Source organism: Galeopterus variegatus, unplaced genomic scaffold (assembly GCF_000696425.1).
Source record: "Galeopterus variegatus unplaced genomic scaffold, G_variegatus-3.0.2 Scaffold17510, whole genome shotgun sequence".
Taxonomy (NCBI): Eukaryota; Metazoa; Chordata; class Mammalia; order Dermoptera; family Cynocephalidae; genus Galeopterus; species Galeopterus variegatus.
Genome location: NW_007743621.1, coordinates 1 through 16,837, shown reverse-complemented (window position 1 = coordinate 16,837; position 16,837 = coordinate 1). Strand labels below are relative to the sequence as shown.

Below are 16,837 nucleotides of genomic sequence, written 5' to 3'. Positions count from 1 at the left end.
GCGCACCCTCTCAACGGTGAGGGAACACCAGTACACGGCGGAAGAGAGGCGCCGCGGGGAGCGAATAAAGCTCCGCACCCGGAAGTGTCTTCTGGGAGGTGTCGCACCCGGAAGTGTGACAAATCCCCCAGCTGCACCCGGAAGTGTGATGACTTCGCCGCTACGGGGAGTAATGGTATCCGCCAGTTGAACTGTGGGGTTAAAGGAGATGTTACGTGTCTTTATTTCCTGTGGCCAAGAGAGCCTCCCTCTACGGAAAGTGTTCCAGGGTGCAAGTATTCGGTCATGTTTTAAATGTCTCATTCTATTTTAAACCGTAGGGGAAATGAGCACTAGGAATGTCACCACCGGGGGGCCTAGTTCTGTAAAGGCTTGTAAGAAGTTTCTTTTGCTGCCCGTCACCCTCGATTCCCTTTCCCCTTAGGGATGTGCAGATGGAGGCCGGAGGAGACGCTGCTGCCCCAGCCCCCGGGGGCACGAAGGACTTGGAGGACACGCAGTTCCCCAGTGAGGAGACTAGAGATGGTGGAGGGGTACAAGCGGGCCCCCCGGATCCTGGAGACGGGGGCCCGGAGGAAACAGGTGTGCCCTCCCTTCACTGGGGTCTTGGAAGGAATCCCCAGGGAGTGTCTTTGTTGGGCGAGGGGTAGAGATGATCCACGGGAGACCAATGAGGAGGCTTTTGGGACTCCGGGAAGTAGCTTAAACCATATCAGTAGGAAGTCATTATGGACTTACATGTAATTTAAATTACTGAGAAATGAAAGGGAAGTCAGTGGGTGTCGACTGATGTTCACTGGGGACTTGGTGTAAGTTTAGGTCATTGAGGAATCAAAAAGAGGGTAGGTGAGGTCAAAGAAGGTCATTGGGGATTTTGGGTATTTAGATAAATGAAGAAAAGAAAGTCAGTAGGTTCAAAGAAGGGACTATTTAGAAACTAGTGTCTTTGGGAACTAGGCTGTTAAGTCATTGAGGTGGGAAAGGGGGTCAATGGGGGTTAGTGGCACTCAGAGTATTTACATAATTGAAGAGTTGGTGGTGGATTGTGGGGAGGTCTTTAAGGAACCAAATATTAGTGTATATTAATGGTGATGGGGGTGCATCAGTGAGATTATTTGGAGAGTCAGGGGATCAGTAGGGAGGTCTTTGAAGACCCAGGTGTTAGTGGACATGTAAAGGTGTTCATTGGGGAATCAATGGAAGTCATTGGAGAGTCAGCGGTCTTGATCACTTAAGAATTAGGAGATGTTTATGGGCTCACTGGTTAGATTCAGTGGACATCACTGAAAATGAATGGGGGGTGGGAAGTCTTTGAAGACTTGAAAAGGTAATGGCAGTTATTGGGAGGGGGTAATTTGTATTCGGGGACATGGAAGAACATCATTGAGAAAATGAAAGAATTTGAGGTCGTTGGGATTTTAGGGGAAAATTATAGAGATATAGTTGCAAATAATGATTATCAGTATGCAAGGGCGTAGATCTGGTAGGGATTTGGTAGATCCTTGGGGACAGAGGGTTAGTAGGTGTCCAGAGGCATTCGACCCACCAGGGGCTCCCTTTCAGGATCAGAGGCCAAGGACCAGCCACCCAGCCTCCTGTCACCACTGAACCAGTCAGAGGCACCATCAAGCACCTGTGAGTGCTGGGGTCCAGCAGCTGCTGAGAGTAGTCCCCTTCATGGCCCTGAGAGTGGCTCTGCGGGCCAAGGCGGGGACCCCAATGATGAGGACTGGCGCAGCCAGCGGAAGCATGTGTTTGTGCTGAGTGAGGCTGGCAAGCCCATCTACTCACGGTATGGCAGTGTGGAGGCGCTGTCAGCTACCATGGGTGTGATGACAGCCCTTGTGTCCTTTGTGCAGAGTGCAGGAGATGCCATCCGTGCCATCTATGCCGGTGAGTGAAGGGGTCGGAGGCAGAACGGGGAACAGTGACAGAAAATATAGCTGTCTGGCTGGAAGTGGGTCTAACCAGCCATGGGTAGGTTTGTCTGTCTGTCTGCCTGCCCAAGGTACTGTCCAGCCAGCCAGGGGTGAGTCAGTGTGTGTGGATAGCTGCCAGGGGTCTGTCTGTTAGGAATCCTTCTTTCTGTTTGGCCTTCTGGGTTCTGAGTGCTTCACTCACTGGATACTTCTTGTTGCCTGAGAGCATGACTGTGCTGGCTGTTGACTGAGTTGGGTATCTTTGTGGCTCTGTCAGTAATTGCTCCATCTCTCTCTTCCTCTCACTCCTGCTGTGTGCTGTGTGTCTAACCTACTTGATCTCTTACCTAGCCATTCATGTCTTTACTAATGTCCAAATTTCCCCACTTTGTCCTTACCATAGTCCAGGTGCACACAGAATGATCAAGTGGGCTTGGGCTGGTGTGTGTTTGTTGGGAGGGAAGGAGAGCAGAAGAGCTGAGCCTGACCCCCTCCAGTCACTCCCGATCCATTTCTAACCCCCTCCCCCACCTCTTCCCTCCTTCAGAGGACCACAAGCTGGTGTTCCTACAGCAGGGCCCACTGCTGCTGGTGGCTGTGTCACGGACTCCTCAGTCAGCAGCCCAGCTGCGGGGGGAGCTGCTAGCTGTGCATGCGCAGATTGTGAGCACATTGACCCGTGCCAGCGTGGCCCGCATCTTTGCACACAAGCAGAACTACGACCTGCGCCGCCTGCTGGCCGGCTCAGAGCGCACACTGGACCGGCTTCTGGACAGTGTGGAGCGGGACCCAGGTGCCCTGCTCCTGGGTGCTGTGCGCTGCGTGCCCCTTGCCCGCCCACTGCGGGAAGCATTGGGTGCACTGCTCCGACGTTGCACAGCACCGGGCCTGGCACTGTCGGTACTGGCGGTCGGTGGTCGATTGATAACAGCGGCCCAGGAGCGGAATGTGCTGGCTGAGTGTCGGCTGGACCCAGCTGACCTGCAATTGCTGCTCGACTGGGTGCGCGCACCGGCCTTTGCAGCGGGTGAGGCATGGGCACCCGTGTGCCTGCCCCGATTCAACCCTGATGGTTTTTTCTATGCCTACGTCGCCCGCCTGGATGCCATGCCTGTCTGCCTGCTGCTGCTTGGCACCCACCGTGAAGCGTTCCATGCCATGGCCGCCTGCCGGCGCCTGGTAGAAGATGGGATGCGTGCCCTTGGTGCCATGCGTGCCCTTGGCGAGGCTGCCAGCTTCTCTAATGCCCCATCAACCAATTCCCCTGCTTACAGTGTGCAGGCTGTGGGAGCGCCCGGCCTCCGGCACTTCCTCTATAAGCCCCTGGACATCCCTGACCACCACCGCCAGCTGCCTCAGTTTACCAGGTAGGTCTTGACCCTAAGGGCAATTGGCCAGGTGGGAAGTCTTGTCTAACTAAGGAGGATCAGCATCACATAGACATGACTCAAGGGAGATGACCAGCCATGCTCTAAACAGAGAGAATAGAACAGGTCTGAGGATGGAGGCTCAAGCACCAACTTACAGGAATCCCCCTATTCTAGTGGAGAGGCAGCTCCCAGTACTCAGGGAATTTCCTAGAGAGAATAGAACAGGTCTGAGGATGGAGGCTCAAGCACCAACTTACAGGAATCCCCCTATTCCAGTGGAGAGGCAGCTCCCAGTACTCAGGGAATTTCCTAATTTGATCCGGGAAGCTCAGCCTCCAGCCACTGAGAATCCTCAAGTCTAAAGGGGAGGCTCGGCTGCTTAACTTAATTGAAATCCCTAGACTGAGAGAGGAGATGGGCCAGCTGAGAAGGCCCTGGACTAACCTTGCTCTCCGCCTTCCCCCCATGATGGCAGCCCTGAGCTAGAGGCCCCGTACAGCAGAGAGGAGGAGCGGCAGCGGCTGTCAGACCTGTACCACCGCCTGCATGCTCGCCTCCACAGCACCTCCCGACCCCTGCGTCTCATTTACCACGTGGCTGAGAAGGAGACGCTGCTGGCTTGGGTGAGTTAAGTAGGGCCCTGGGTGAATCAGTTCCCCACTTAAGGTTTCCTTACACTGTATCCCCTCCAGCCAAAGCAGCTTCCATCAAGCACACCAAGCCTTTGCCTGGGCTATTCCTTGCCTGCAATACTGTCCCTACCTTTACACATGCACCTTTGAAATCCATAAGGATTAATCACAGTGTCTCCAACTCTCAATTAGCCCCATCCTTCTGTTTGCTTTTACCCTGTTAGCAACCAGGATGGTGTCTTTGATTTTCAAGAGACCCCATTAACAGCCATCACTATGCCTGCTGATTCCTCATTAGCCCTTCCCATGTGTTTGCATGGACCCCATTAGTCACCAGCTCAGTTTTGACTCTGGGTCTCCAGCACTCTTTGAGTGCTACAGGCTGGTCCCAAGCTGTGCCCTCTACCTGCGGTATCCTTCCCTGGGATTTCTAGGCTTTCACCCTTACTTCCTGTGGGTCTGTTAAAGTTCAGCTATTCAGGGAAGCCAGCCAAGGTGACCCCATTGGAAATGGCACCTTCCCCCAGGCTCTGCCATTTAGTGCTCATTTATTAAGTAATTTACTGCATGTCTGTCGTGTATCATGTATTATTCTAGGCTGAGGATTTTATTTTTAAACTATTTTAACTTTTCAAGTAATTTTAGAAGTTGCAAGAATAGTACAAGGAATTATTATAAAGAGGCCCTTCACCTAGTTTCTCCAAAGATTAACATCTTATATAACCACAGTAACTTAACATATTTTTAAACTATTTTAACTTTTCAAGTAATTTTAGAAGTTGCAAGAATAGTACAAGGAATAATTATAAAGAGGCCCTTCACCTAGTTTCTCCAAAGATTAACATCTTATATAACCACAGTAACTTAACAAATCAGGAAATTAACATTGGCACAGTAACATTTAATCCACAGACTTCAGATTCCACAAATTGTCCCACTTAGGTACTTTTACTGGTCCAAATTGTCCCACTTAGGTACTTTTACTGGTCCAGAATCCAGTCCAGGATCACATGTTGGATTTATTTATTGTGTCTCCCTAGTCTTGTTTATTTTAGAACTTTTAAAGAGTATCAGCCAGTTAGCTTGTTAGAATATCCTTCCACTTGAGTTCTTCTAATGTTATACCACAGAATCCAGTCCAGGATCACATGTTGGATTTATTTATTGTGTCTCCCTAGTCTTGTTTATTCTAGAACTTTTAAAGAGTATCAGCCAGTTAGCTTGTTAGAATATCCTTCCACTTGAGTTCTTCTAATGTTATACCGTGACTAAATTGAGGTCGTGCATTTTTGGCAAGAATCAGAGAAGTGATGTTGTGCCCTTCTCTGCATCGTATCAGGAGGCACGTGATGTCAGTCTTTCCCGATGTCGATGTCAGTTTTGATCACTTAGTTAAGGTGGTCTGCCACATTTCTCCACTACAAAGTTAGTATTTTCTCCTTTGTAATTAGTAAATATCTCATGGTGATGATGTCTGTGTTCTGTGTTTTGTTTTTCATCATACTTTCACCCACTAATTCTAATATCCATTCATGATTCTAACCTGCAACAGTTATTAATCTGGTGTTTATCAGATGGAGATTTTTCTAACTCCATCACACTTTCTACACTTATTGGTTGGGATTTTATTGTAAGGAAGAACTTTTTATTTTCCTATTAATTTGTGGAATTTAAAATTTTATATCAATAAAATGTTTCTTTAATTCAATGGGCTAAAATCCTTTTCTAGAATTTATTTTGGTGCTCCAATTGTCTCTGATTTAGCCAGCGGGAGCCTTCATCTAGCTAGGCTGGTCTCTGTGTCCCTTTGACACATCCCCATCACTGTGTGAGCACTTCTTATTTTACTTTCTCTCTGCCAGTTTTGGACTTGGCCATTTTTCCAAGGAGCCCTTGTACCATTTAATGGAGATTGTTATTTAAAAACTAAGATATGGTAGGCACAGGATTTTAAATCAGGTGGTGAGGGGAGGCCTCCCTAAGGAGATGGCATCTAAGTGGAGAGGGGAGGCCATGTGGGTATCTGTAGGAAGAGTATACCTGGCAGAGGGAAAGGACTCTGCAAATGCTGTGAAGTGGGACTGGGCCTGGCTGTGTTTTGAGGAACACCAAGGAAAGGCTAAAGTGGATGGAACAGAGGGAGCAAAGAGGAGGACATTGGGAGGTGGCACAGGAAAGGTGCTGGTAACCTGGTGAGGTCATTTTGCTCAGGTTGGTGTGAGTTCCTCTTTATATCATGCCCAGGCTATAGATGATGAAAACAGTTGTGTGAATTTAGAAGAGGACATTGTGTATAATCATTGCTCACTGAATGGTAAGCATTGTTGTTGTTATCCCCAGTCCACAGGTGAGCAAACAGGTCCAGAGGATACACAGCCAGCATTGCCCAGTTGAAACCACTAGGTCTGTCTGACCCCTAGGCCCAACTGAGAACCCCTGGCCAACCCATGATACAATAATATCAGCTTACCTGCCCTAACCCAATGCCCAGGCAGCACCAGGTGGGAGTTGCTGCTAGGTACATCTTCCAAGCTGCGGGAGGGAGACATTGGGCTGGGTCAGACAGGATTGTCCATGGCCAGCTCCAGCCCATCTGATTCTGTCTTCTCTCAAATTCCCAGGTGACCTCCAAATTTGAGCTCTATACCTGCCTCAGCCCCCTGGTGACCAAAGCAGGTGCCATCTTGGTAGTGACCAAACTCCTGCGCTGGGTGAGGAAGGAGGAAGACCGGCTCTTCATTCGTTACCCACCCAAGTACTCCACACCCCCAGCTGCCTCTGCGGACCAAGCTCCCCACAATGGCTTGTTCACTGGACTCTGAGAGGCAGAGCTCCCAGACCAGACAGTGCTGGGAGTGACCACCTTTGGCTTTTACCTTCTTTTTTCACCCTGGAAATGGAGGTGGGGGTGTGTCTGTGACTGATCCCTGTCTCCCCGGCAATGGGGGAAGATCTGAGGTCCTGTCCACAAATGGGAGATGGGTTGCAGCAGCCAGATGAGCAGGCTGCGCTCCCAACCCCCTCATGCACCTCCACCTCTGGGGAAATCCTTAGGCCTCCCCCTTCCCTCCCTCTGCCGTACCTCTTCCACTTGGATGATGTCGAGCCTCTGGCAGGGGCTGTCCCCTCCAAACCTGCCTCAGGGGTCTGCCTCCTTCCATGGAATCTTAGTCCTGAGTGCCCAGGGCTGACCAAGGTTTCTAGAGTGACCCACAGGGGTTCTGGAATTGGGAATGCAGGGGTAGTCTGTGCATGGAACCGGCCTGAGGGGATTTAAAAAAAGAAAAAAACCGAGCCCCACAAGGATATCCCTATGCGCTTCATGTACTTCTGTTCATCTTTACTCTGCCCAAAATGACCCCCGTCAATGTTGGCTGCTGCTACTATTAATAAGATGGCCTCCCTTGTCTACCCGTATAACCCAGGGCATGTAGCACCTGACTTCACACAGTGGCTGGGATCCAAAATGTTTACATAGGAGGTGCACTTAGCTTCTAAGTCTCATTGTACTCATCCGTGAAAGGGAGATAACTAACTTTGTCTAATAGGCTCTTTAATGAAGATTTGTGAACGACAGGGGGCTCGAAATCTTGTGTACCACCACACAGCACATGCACATTTCTCGAAGAATTTGACAACCTGTACAAACAACCTAAAGAGGGAGAGACCTCTCTAGAGTTTTGTATGTGTGTGCACAAGACTCACTCTCCAACTGGCCGATAACCCTAGTTCTGCCCTTGTTTTAACTGGAGTTGTGGCCTTGTGGTAGTACGCACTTGCACTGTCGAGCCGAAGCACCAGATATCCCGTGCTTGTCCAGCATAGACACCTGATTCCTCCTCCCCGGTCAAGTGGCGTGAAAACGTGCGCCACACGCATGCGCGCTGCAGAGCCGCCCGCCCTCCTGTGAGGCCTTGGGTTTTAGCCAATCCTCGACCGAGGGGTGCGCGCAAGCTCAGCTCTAGAAAATGGCGGGGAAGATGGAGCCTTTGAGCGTGGAGTCGCCGGACACTGTGGAGGAGACTGGAGGTAGCGAGGGCAAGGGGTGTGTGTCTCTGTCTACCAGGGCAGAAGGTGGGGGGAGGATTCGTCCCAAAACGTTAATGAAATAATAATAGCAGTAGTGAGCGTGGAGTCGCCGGACACTGTGGAGGAGACTGGAGGTAGCGAGGGCAAGGGGTGTGTGCCTCTGTCTACCAGGGCAGAAGGTGGGGGGAGGATTCGTCCCAAAACGTTAATGAAATAATAATAGCAGTAGTTTTTTTTTTTTTTTTTAAGTTTTAAACCTTTTATCACTCAAAAGTTCAACAAAGTTGAGATAAATAACACACATTCTCATCACCTAGATTAACTCTTGTCAACTTTGTTCTGAATATATTTCTTAAGTATTTTAAAGTAATCATATTGTTCAATGTGCATCTCTTCAAACAAAAAGGGAGGAAGAGATGTTCTCACAAAAATCACCCTGTTGCTTCCACCCCTAAAAAAATTCACAGCAGTTTCCCTAATATCGTCATCTCACGTCCAGCCCATATCACACTGTGTGGGCTCTAAATTTCTTAATAGAAAATAACCTTCCCTAGGGACAACTTTCTTCCAGGGCACTGACTTGAGTAATGACACCTCATCCCCTAATGGGGGGGCGGGGGGGGGCGAGGGTAAGACTCAGCCTACGGACTATTGGAAATTGCAGTCCAGCCAAAAGAAAAATCTCCCAAGGCAGTAATCCACTAGCATTTTCCTATTGAACAAACTTTCACAATGTACCAAAGTAGAGAAAATAGCATCATTAGCACCCATGTGCACATCACTCTGCTTCAACAGTTGTTGACCGTCTACCATTCTTTTATCTATCCCTAACTCCCCTTTCTGCACTCTCTTCGAGCCACTATATTTATTAACATTAGATTGCAGCCTGTCAGACCTGCTTATGCAGACATCAAAATAGCGATCATTTAGTTGTTTATCGTTTGTCCTAGGATATGAGCTCCACGAGAACAGAGGCTTTTACTGCTGTTTCCCCAGCACCTAAAACGATGCCTGCCCAGCGTACAATAGGTGCTCAGTAATTTTTTTAGCGCGTGAATAATGAAATATTGTTAACACAGAGCACTCTCTTAGATTAGACATACATTGAGTTTCAGCTTTCAACAAAGAACAGACGGAAATAAGACAGATGCAAATAGGTTCCATTTATTAGGCATTTAATATAGCTGCTACTGTGATTTAAAAAAAAATTAGTATCAACCTTTCAAATTCCTCAAAATTGAAGTTATGATTAACTTTATCAGCAATGGAGAAAATTAAATCAAGTTACCATTACCAACCCATTAAATTGGCTTTATAAAGGGAGGGATATCTAGTACTGAAAAATATACATATATATCTAGTATTGATGTCCCTTTGGAGAAACAGGCCTTCTGCCTCACTGGGAGGAGAACTGACCAATAAAGCCTTTGCTAGAGGCAGTTTGGTAGAATATTTTTAGCATCTAAAATGCTATTCCACATCTGCAGTCACCAAGCTAGGTAATCACCGAAGAATACACAGGTGCGTGGACCAGGAGTGGTCATTGGAGTGTTGTTGATGGAAGCAAAACAAGGAATAGTGACAGAAATAGCTAAATCTTGGTATATCTATGCATGCCATGGAATTCCTGGGCAGTGATTTTTTTTTTTAAAGTCAGAAAAAAATAGCTAAAATTAAATTACAATTAAATTAAATTAAATTATTTAAATTAATTTAAATTAAATTTTAAATGGATAATTTTATTATTTATTGATACAGAATGAGCTCCAAAAGATCACATTTTTAGTAGCAAAAAGCCAGTTGCGATTGAAACAAAAAGAGGGTTGTCAAGTACAGCCCTGTGAGTGATGCACAGAAAAATGTCTGAAGGCTGAAAGCCTGATAACTTTGAACAAGAGTCTTGGATTTGGGGCGTGGTGCAGGGGTGAAGGTTTTTTGTGATTTATTGTTTTATTTTTTTCTTTTAGAAAGAAAGTACTATAATTTTAAAATATAAGGGGAAAATTTGAATGGCGTCTGAGAATCATATTAATATTGGATCAATATTAACATCCAAGTTTTGATAGTTATACTGCAGTTACCTGGTAGATTCCCTTTGTGTAAAAGAAATATGCACTGGAATATTAAGGAGTAATGGGCCATGATGTCTGCAGCTTATAGTTCAGCAACACTCACAAATGGGGAATCTGATAACAAGGGCAAATGGGAGCCCTGTGGCCTCTTTGTACAACTTTTGTGTACATCAGAAATTATTTCAAAATAAAATGTTTAAAAGGAGGCTCATACTCTCTAAGCTGTTTTCTTTTGTAACATACAATTTTAAAAGAAATGATCAAGAGGTTAGTTGGATTATTTAAAAATTTAGTTATAATCCACTTTTGGCCTTAACTCATGACTAGCACTAGAAAAACAGTGAAGAATAAGCAGTGAAAAACACAGGTGGAGCTTTTGTAGAAATGGTTGCAAAATCCAGCTGTAAAAGACATGTGGGGACAATCAGGGAAAATGACATATGGTCTGAGTTAGATGATATCACGTGATGATTATTAATCTTGTCATATGTGATTATAGGATTGGGGCCATCTAAGAAAAAGTTCTTAAGTAGTTGAGATGCTTAATTAAGTATCTGGGAATGAAATGTCAAGACGGCTGGGGCTTACTTGAAAACACTTCAATACAGGAAAAACAGCAAATATGAGTGATATTAATGATTGTTACATATGGGTGATGAGTACATCAGAGTTCATTATAGTATCCTCTTTACTCTCATATGCATTTGAAATTTTTTATTATAAAATATTTTTTTAAATAATCATAGATACTTCTACTTAAAGTAGCTTTAATTTTTTTGTTTCATTTCCAAATATTAAGAATAATTTTAAAATTAAAAAGTCTCAGGAGGAGACCTACCAACCTGTTAATGGTGATTATATTTGGGAAAGGCAGTGAGAATCAGGGCAGGACAAGTCTTTGAAGAAGACTGAAGATTTGCTGGCAATGGTGAAAAAGCTACAGAAAGGTCATGTGTCTTCTTGTGTCTGAGCCCCAACCTGGGGCCTGGGGCTTTCAGTCAGACAGGGTGGCTCCAACCCAGCCCCCTCAACTCACAGCCTTGAGAAATTATCCCACTGCACTTTTCCCCTCTCATACAATTTAATTCTTTGAACCATAAATATACCTCCACAGTTCAAAATTCAAGAAGCTTAAGAGGATGTAAAGAGCTACCCCTGCCTACACACACACACACACCAGTCGTCCATTTACACACACACACACACACACACACACACACACACACACACACACACCAGTCGTCCATTTCCCTAGCCCACAGGCAGGCAGCAACTGCTTTTAAATTCTTATGTATCTTGCCAGAGATTTTTAAAAAATATATCCGTGGGTGTGTATTCTTTGTCCTTCTTGGTCATATACAAACAACAAATGGCAATGTAGACAGCTCTGCACCTTGTTTTGCTTGTGGAGAAGAACCTGGGAGTCAGATTGCATTCAGTACCTACATTAGGGCTAGGCAGAATGCTGGTCAGGTTTGAGGTTTGAGCCACAGCCCATCCTCAGCTTAAAATGCTATAATCCATTGATTGGTTGTTCCAAACACAAGGGAACACCCCCTTCCTGACTCTGCACCTGCATATGGAAGAAGTGCATTGGGGCTGCTGCCTAAGCTAGGATTAGGTAGAGAAATCGCAGAGTGGGAAATGTGTAGTGACCCAGCTTGACTATCTCCAGTAAAAAAAAAAAAAACGGACCCCCAGGATTTCTGGCCATAGTAATCAGCACCACGGACAGTATCCATTCTCCTGGAAGTCACAGGAGCTGGAGTTGGTGACCTTAGAAAATCCAGGGCCTGCACCTATTAACTCCAGAAGGCCTTAGGAATTGGCAGTGAGACCCAGCAAGGATCAGGCAGCTTTTTGCTCCAGCTCTGTGTTGCCAACTTTGAAGCCAGAAAGAGATGAGAAAGAAAGCTTCTCTGTACAAAGTGCTGATGTAGGGACTGTGAGAAGTTGGAGATGACTCTCTAAAGGGTCAGTGATCTCCCCTCTCACTGGGGAGTTTGCAAATTGTCACCTGCAACATGAAAGCAGCATTTACCCCTTTTCTCAAATGAGGTCAATACCACAATCCAGATTGATAGAAATGACAACTTGCCCTTTCTGGTTTTTAACAGGGTAGAGCAGGCGGAAGGTCTCCTTTGGCTCCCACAACACTCAGAATTATATCTGGAAAATAATTGTGGCCCAAGAGGCCCTGAGTGATCTCACTTCCCCCTCCCACACCTCACCTCCTGCTACTCTCCACTTCCTCACTAGAATAGAGCCACACCAGCTCCTCACCATTACTTTGGTCTCATGCCTCATGCCTCACCCACTCCCATTACAGGGAACTTGTACTGTCTGCCTGGAATGGTCTCACTTCCACACTTTCCACCCCTATGGAACTGCAGCGCCTGCTTCTCTCACTTGATGGGGGTCCTTTCTGTATTTCAAGAAGTACCTTTTACCTTTTTATCTTCAGCATCTTTGCCTCACTTGATTTCTCTTCACAGCAGTTATTGCCATCTGGATTGATTTGTATATCTCTGTTCAATGTCCACCTCCCCCACCCAGTCTGCAAGCCCTGCAAGGGCTTCTTACAGAGTCCAACACACAGCAGGTGCTTAATAAATACCTGCTGATTTACAGCAGCAGAGACAGTGCCAGAACACCCCCACCCAGTCTGCAAGCCCTGCAAGGGCTTCTTACAGAGTCCAACACACAGCAGGTGCTCAATAAATACCTGCTGATTTACAGCAGCAGAGACAGTGCCAGAACATACCACTCCTCCATCTGCCTTGGACAGTAAGGCATCTGTCTTCTCTGGCTCAATCTTTCTTTCTTTCTTCAGAAGGAAGCCTGGAGCCACAGATTGAGGAGCTGATTAACCGGATTAATGAGCTTCAGCAAGGTAAACTTGGGAGCCTAGACTGGCCAGCTGTGGTCAGCAGGAAGGGCCTGAACTATGAATGCCTCCATTTCCTCATTCATAAAATCCAGGCCCCTCTGGGGCTGTTTGAAGATGATTGTGCAGAGTCACAGTCTTCAAAAGAACAAGGCTAGAGGCTCCACTCACACAGGGTCTTCTTTCCTTCTTAGGCCCAGCAAAGGAGGAATCCGGTGAGAAACTGGGAGAGGACCAAGCTCTCTGGGAAGCTCTGCACAGAGAATTAGACTCCTGTAAGTGGGGCCCAAAGAAGGACCCAGAGATCCCACGATCACTGCTGCTGTTCCTGCGCACACCTCAGGGCACTTGCACAGGCTGTTCCTTTGCCTGCAGTGCTTTCAGCTCACATAGGCCAGATTGCCTCTTGCCATCTCATGTCATCTTTCAGTTCGCAACTCAACTTCACCCTGACAGGACTTCCTGTCAGGTGGTCCCATCTGAAAGTAGAATCCCAACCTCTCTCTCTCATTCTCCTACTTGATTTGTTTCTTCAGAGCCTTTATTTCCTCCTGACATGGTGTATTTATCTCTTTGTAGTCATCTCTCCCCTCAGTGTCCATTCCTTATGGTACATTCTTTACAGTCTTCACTCCTTTGACACAGGAAATGTGAGCACAGAGTAGGAGAAGGTGGATTAGGAAAGTCCCCGTGGTAGATGGGTGTGGGGGTGGCAACAAGACACCTCGCCTCTCCTGGAACTGTACCACACCTTCTGTGTGGCTTTGCCCCTTGCATGAAGTTGCAGTGGGGCACAGGATGTGGCTCCTGGGGGCTGAAAGTGTCATTGTGTTTTCCAGTGAATGAAGAAAAAGTGCACCTGGAGGAGGTCTTGAGAAAAAAGCAAGGTATTTGCCAGTTGCTGTGTATTCCTTATCCTACCCCGCTACCCCACAAAAGTCCAAAGTATCTGGAGCAGCCAGAGGAATCCCACTGAAACCTGAGTTAGAGTGCTTCCCTCTCTGTTCACATCTCTCCCTTGGTTGCCTCCTCACTTGAAGTAAGCACCCAAGACCTCTCAGTGCTCTCCAATGCCTGACATAATGTCGGGCCCATTACCTCTGCCCAAGCCTGACTCCCCAAGCTCTCACAAGGCCCCCTTGGTTCTTCTCCCGACAGAGGCACTGAGGATCCTCCAGCTGTACTGCCAAAAGAAGGAAAGTGAGGATCACAAGTAAGAGGTCCTGCTCTGGCTCTTTCCCATCTCATTCCCCAGCCTGAAGGAGGAGGGAGCGAGCTCAGGGAAAAAAATCTTGGATACCACTCTTCATTTTCTCTTTCTATAAAATAGAGTAACCAGACAAAAGACTGCCCTGGTCGTCTTTGATATTAGGTGGTGATGTTAAGATTAACTCACTTGTTTAACCATTTAATGCTAATTTATCAAAGAAATTCCGTTCATTGCTGTTACATTCTAAGTCTTTCTCTGTTGGCCATCCAGTTCCTCTGCCATCCATTCATTTGTTTATCTGTCTGCTTATTTTAGGCCCTCAGTCATCCATTTACCTTCCCAACCATCTACCTACCCATCTACCCACTCACCCACTCATCTGTTCATCCACCTATACATCTATCCAACTATCCAGCCAGACAACCATGAGCCATCGTATCTCCAAATTTCCATCTAATCATCTTCCATTCATCCAACCATGCATTTATCCTCTCTTCATCCTTCCATTCATCTAGCCATTAATTTCTTCACCCAACCATCCATCCAGACATCTATCCATCCTCCCAGCAATTCTTTCTTTATTTCTTTATCCAACCATCATCATTATTTCTCTAACCAGCTATCATCTCTCCAGCCAGCCACTCATCCATCCAATTAACTGCCCATTCAACCATCTATCCGTCCATGTCTACATCCTGTGAACCTTTACTTACCACATTCCTGTGACCAGAGATGTCACGTACTATTGCACCATGACTTTAATTGCATGGGGAAACCTGATAGATAGTTAATGTGAGTGTATGCTTAACCACACTACACACACTGTCCAATGAGCATTTATGTTCATTTATTTACCTAATCCTCACAATGACAATTACAGGAGTTAAGGGTTAATGTCACCCTCCCACCACTATGACCATTTTACATATGTGGAAACTGAGACCCAGAGAGTTTAAGTAACTTGACCAGGGTCACAGTGAAGTAGCAGATCCAAGCTTCAAGCCATGACTTTTGGAATCCATGATGCTAAGCGACTGCACCCCTCACAAAGCTTTCTTGGGAAGGCCAGTTCAGTGGTGGACAGGATGGACCGGGTGATGACTGCACCCCTCACAAAGCTTTCTTGGGAAGGCCAGTTCAGTGGTGGACAGGATGGACCGGATGATGGTCTTGACAGAGGCCCATAAAGGGTCACATTCAACAGAAGAAAGGAGAAGGGTGAATGTTGTTAACAGACCCCACCCCTCACACTCACCCCTGCTAGAGGAAGCGGGGTTCATTCCAAGAGTATGACTGAGGCTTGTCTTTCCTTTCCCAGGAAGCACATGTTGCAGGAGTGCGTGGAGCAAATTTCTGTCCATAACTCTCAGATCGCAGAGAATTGCAAGCAGAGGAAGCTGGGGTAACTCCCAACCTGGGGGCCTGCCCGACCACTGGGTGGAGAGTGGGAGTGGGGCTTACATCAAGGAGAGTTTGTTGGAAGAGTAAACTGTTAGAACCAAGGCTTGGAGGATAAAACCCCTGAAGGGGCTCCCAGCAGAGAGAGCACCAGGCAAGGATGTGAAAGACTGTGCATGAGGAGCCTCAGAGCTGGTTGGGCTGGGTGTCAGGGCTAGCCTGTGTTCTCTCATTCCTGGGTATCAACCCCCAGGTTGGATGTTGAAGAACAACTGGAGGATCTGATGGGCCAGCACAAGAACCTCTGGGAATTCCACGTGAGCCATTGTCATTGCCTACAACCAAAGCCACTCCTCCCCTGAGACTGGCCCAGTGTCCAGCCCTGCTCAGGCCCAGTGCCATGGGATTGTCCTTGACTCCTTTCTTCCTCTAGCCCGCCTACTCAATCCCTTGTTTTTTACCTCAGATCTGGCCACTTTTCACCATCCCCCACTGCCACTCCCAGCATGGCTTGTTCAGACTATTGCACTAGCCATTGCTGATCCTGCTTCCCTCCTGCTAACCTAGGGTGTGGTCACCTTGCAATGGCAAGTGGGAACCCTGAGAAAGCCATGGTCAGGTCACTCCTTCATTCAACTAATGTCCACTTGTGCACCAGGCAGCATTGCAGGCAGGGAGAGACAGTGTTGAACCAAAGGAGCCAGGTCTTTGCTGTCCCAAGCTGGTTGGGGACAGGGGGAGGCAAACCCAGGCTCCAACCAAGAAAATAGGTAGGTGGTGCAATGTCAATGAGGAGGTTCTATGAGCAGGTGACATCTGAATGCACATGTGAAGGAAGTGAGGGAAGAAACCATGCAGGTAACTGAGGGCAAGTGTTCCTAGAAGAAGGAAAGGCCAATGCCAAGGCCCTGAGGCTGAACTGTGCCTGGAACTTTTGAGGAACAGCAAATGGGAGAATGAAGGATGAGGAAAGTGGGAAGAAAAGTTTCAGAGGTACACGGGGACATGGAGAGCGATTGGGGGGAAATAGGTCTCCAGCCACAGCAGAAACTGCACACTGAGTTAATAGTTGAATGAATGAATGGCCTAATACAGGTAAGGACTTTGCAGAAGAGCAAAGGTTTGGGGGGAGGGGAAGCAGGGAGCGTGCGGTGTAGCCGGGATGCAGACGAACAGGCCTCCTCTCTGTCCTCGCAGATGCTGGGGCGGAGACTGGCCCGGGAGATCCGCACGCTGGAGATGAGCAAGGAGCAGCTGCTCAGTGATAGTGAGACCCCAGCTGGGGGGAGGCGGAGCGGGGGGTGGGTCAGCCCCCGGCCC

The 16,837-nt window shown here is 47.3% G+C and overlaps 2 protein-coding genes across 2 annotated transcripts; both read left to right on the top strand.

The window, feature by feature from the left end:
• Positions 1–428: 428 nt before the first annotated feature.
• On the top strand, positions 429–7,229 carry LOC103582712 (vacuolar fusion protein MON1 homolog B). Its single transcript, XM_008564231.1, has 5 exons — positions 429–582; positions 1,564–1,893; positions 2,467–3,286; positions 3,765–3,912; positions 6,543–7,229. The coding sequence occupies exons 1-5, from the start codon at positions 435–437 to the stop codon at positions 6,741–6,743; spliced, it is 1,647 nt and encodes a 548-aa protein (XP_008562453.1). The 5' UTR covers positions 429–434; the 3' UTR covers positions 6,744–7,229.
• A 365-nt stretch (positions 7,230–7,594) lies between these two features.
• Positions 7,595–16,784, top strand: LOC103582713 (synaptonemal complex central element protein 1-like; the record flags this gene model as incomplete). Its single annotated transcript, XM_008564232.1, has 9 exons — positions 7,595–7,950; positions 10,907–10,969; positions 12,856–12,915; positions 13,104–13,124; positions 13,749–13,796; positions 14,068–14,122; positions 15,438–15,521; positions 15,771–15,834; positions 16,715–16,784. Coding segments are annotated over exons 1-9 (526 nt in total), but the record flags the coding sequence as incomplete, so codon positions are not given.
• Positions 16,785–16,837: the final 53 nt, after the last annotated feature.

What these genes read in the sequence shown, in the direction of transcription:
- LOC103582712 (XM_008564231.1), top strand. Translation starts at nt 435, where the DNA reads ATGGAGGCCGGAGGAGACGCTGCTGCCCCAGCCCCCGGGGGCACGAAG. An exon ending in CATCCGTGCCATCTATGCCG is followed by an intron (nt 1,894 to 2,466) that starts GTGAGTGAAGGG and finishes TCCCTCCTTCAG; the next exon opens with AGGACCACAAGCTGGTGTTC. An exon ending in CAGCTGCCTCAGTTTACCAG is followed by an intron (nt 3,287 to 3,764) that starts GTAGGTCTTGAC and finishes CCATGATGGCAG; the next exon opens with CCCTGAGCTAGAGGCCCCGT.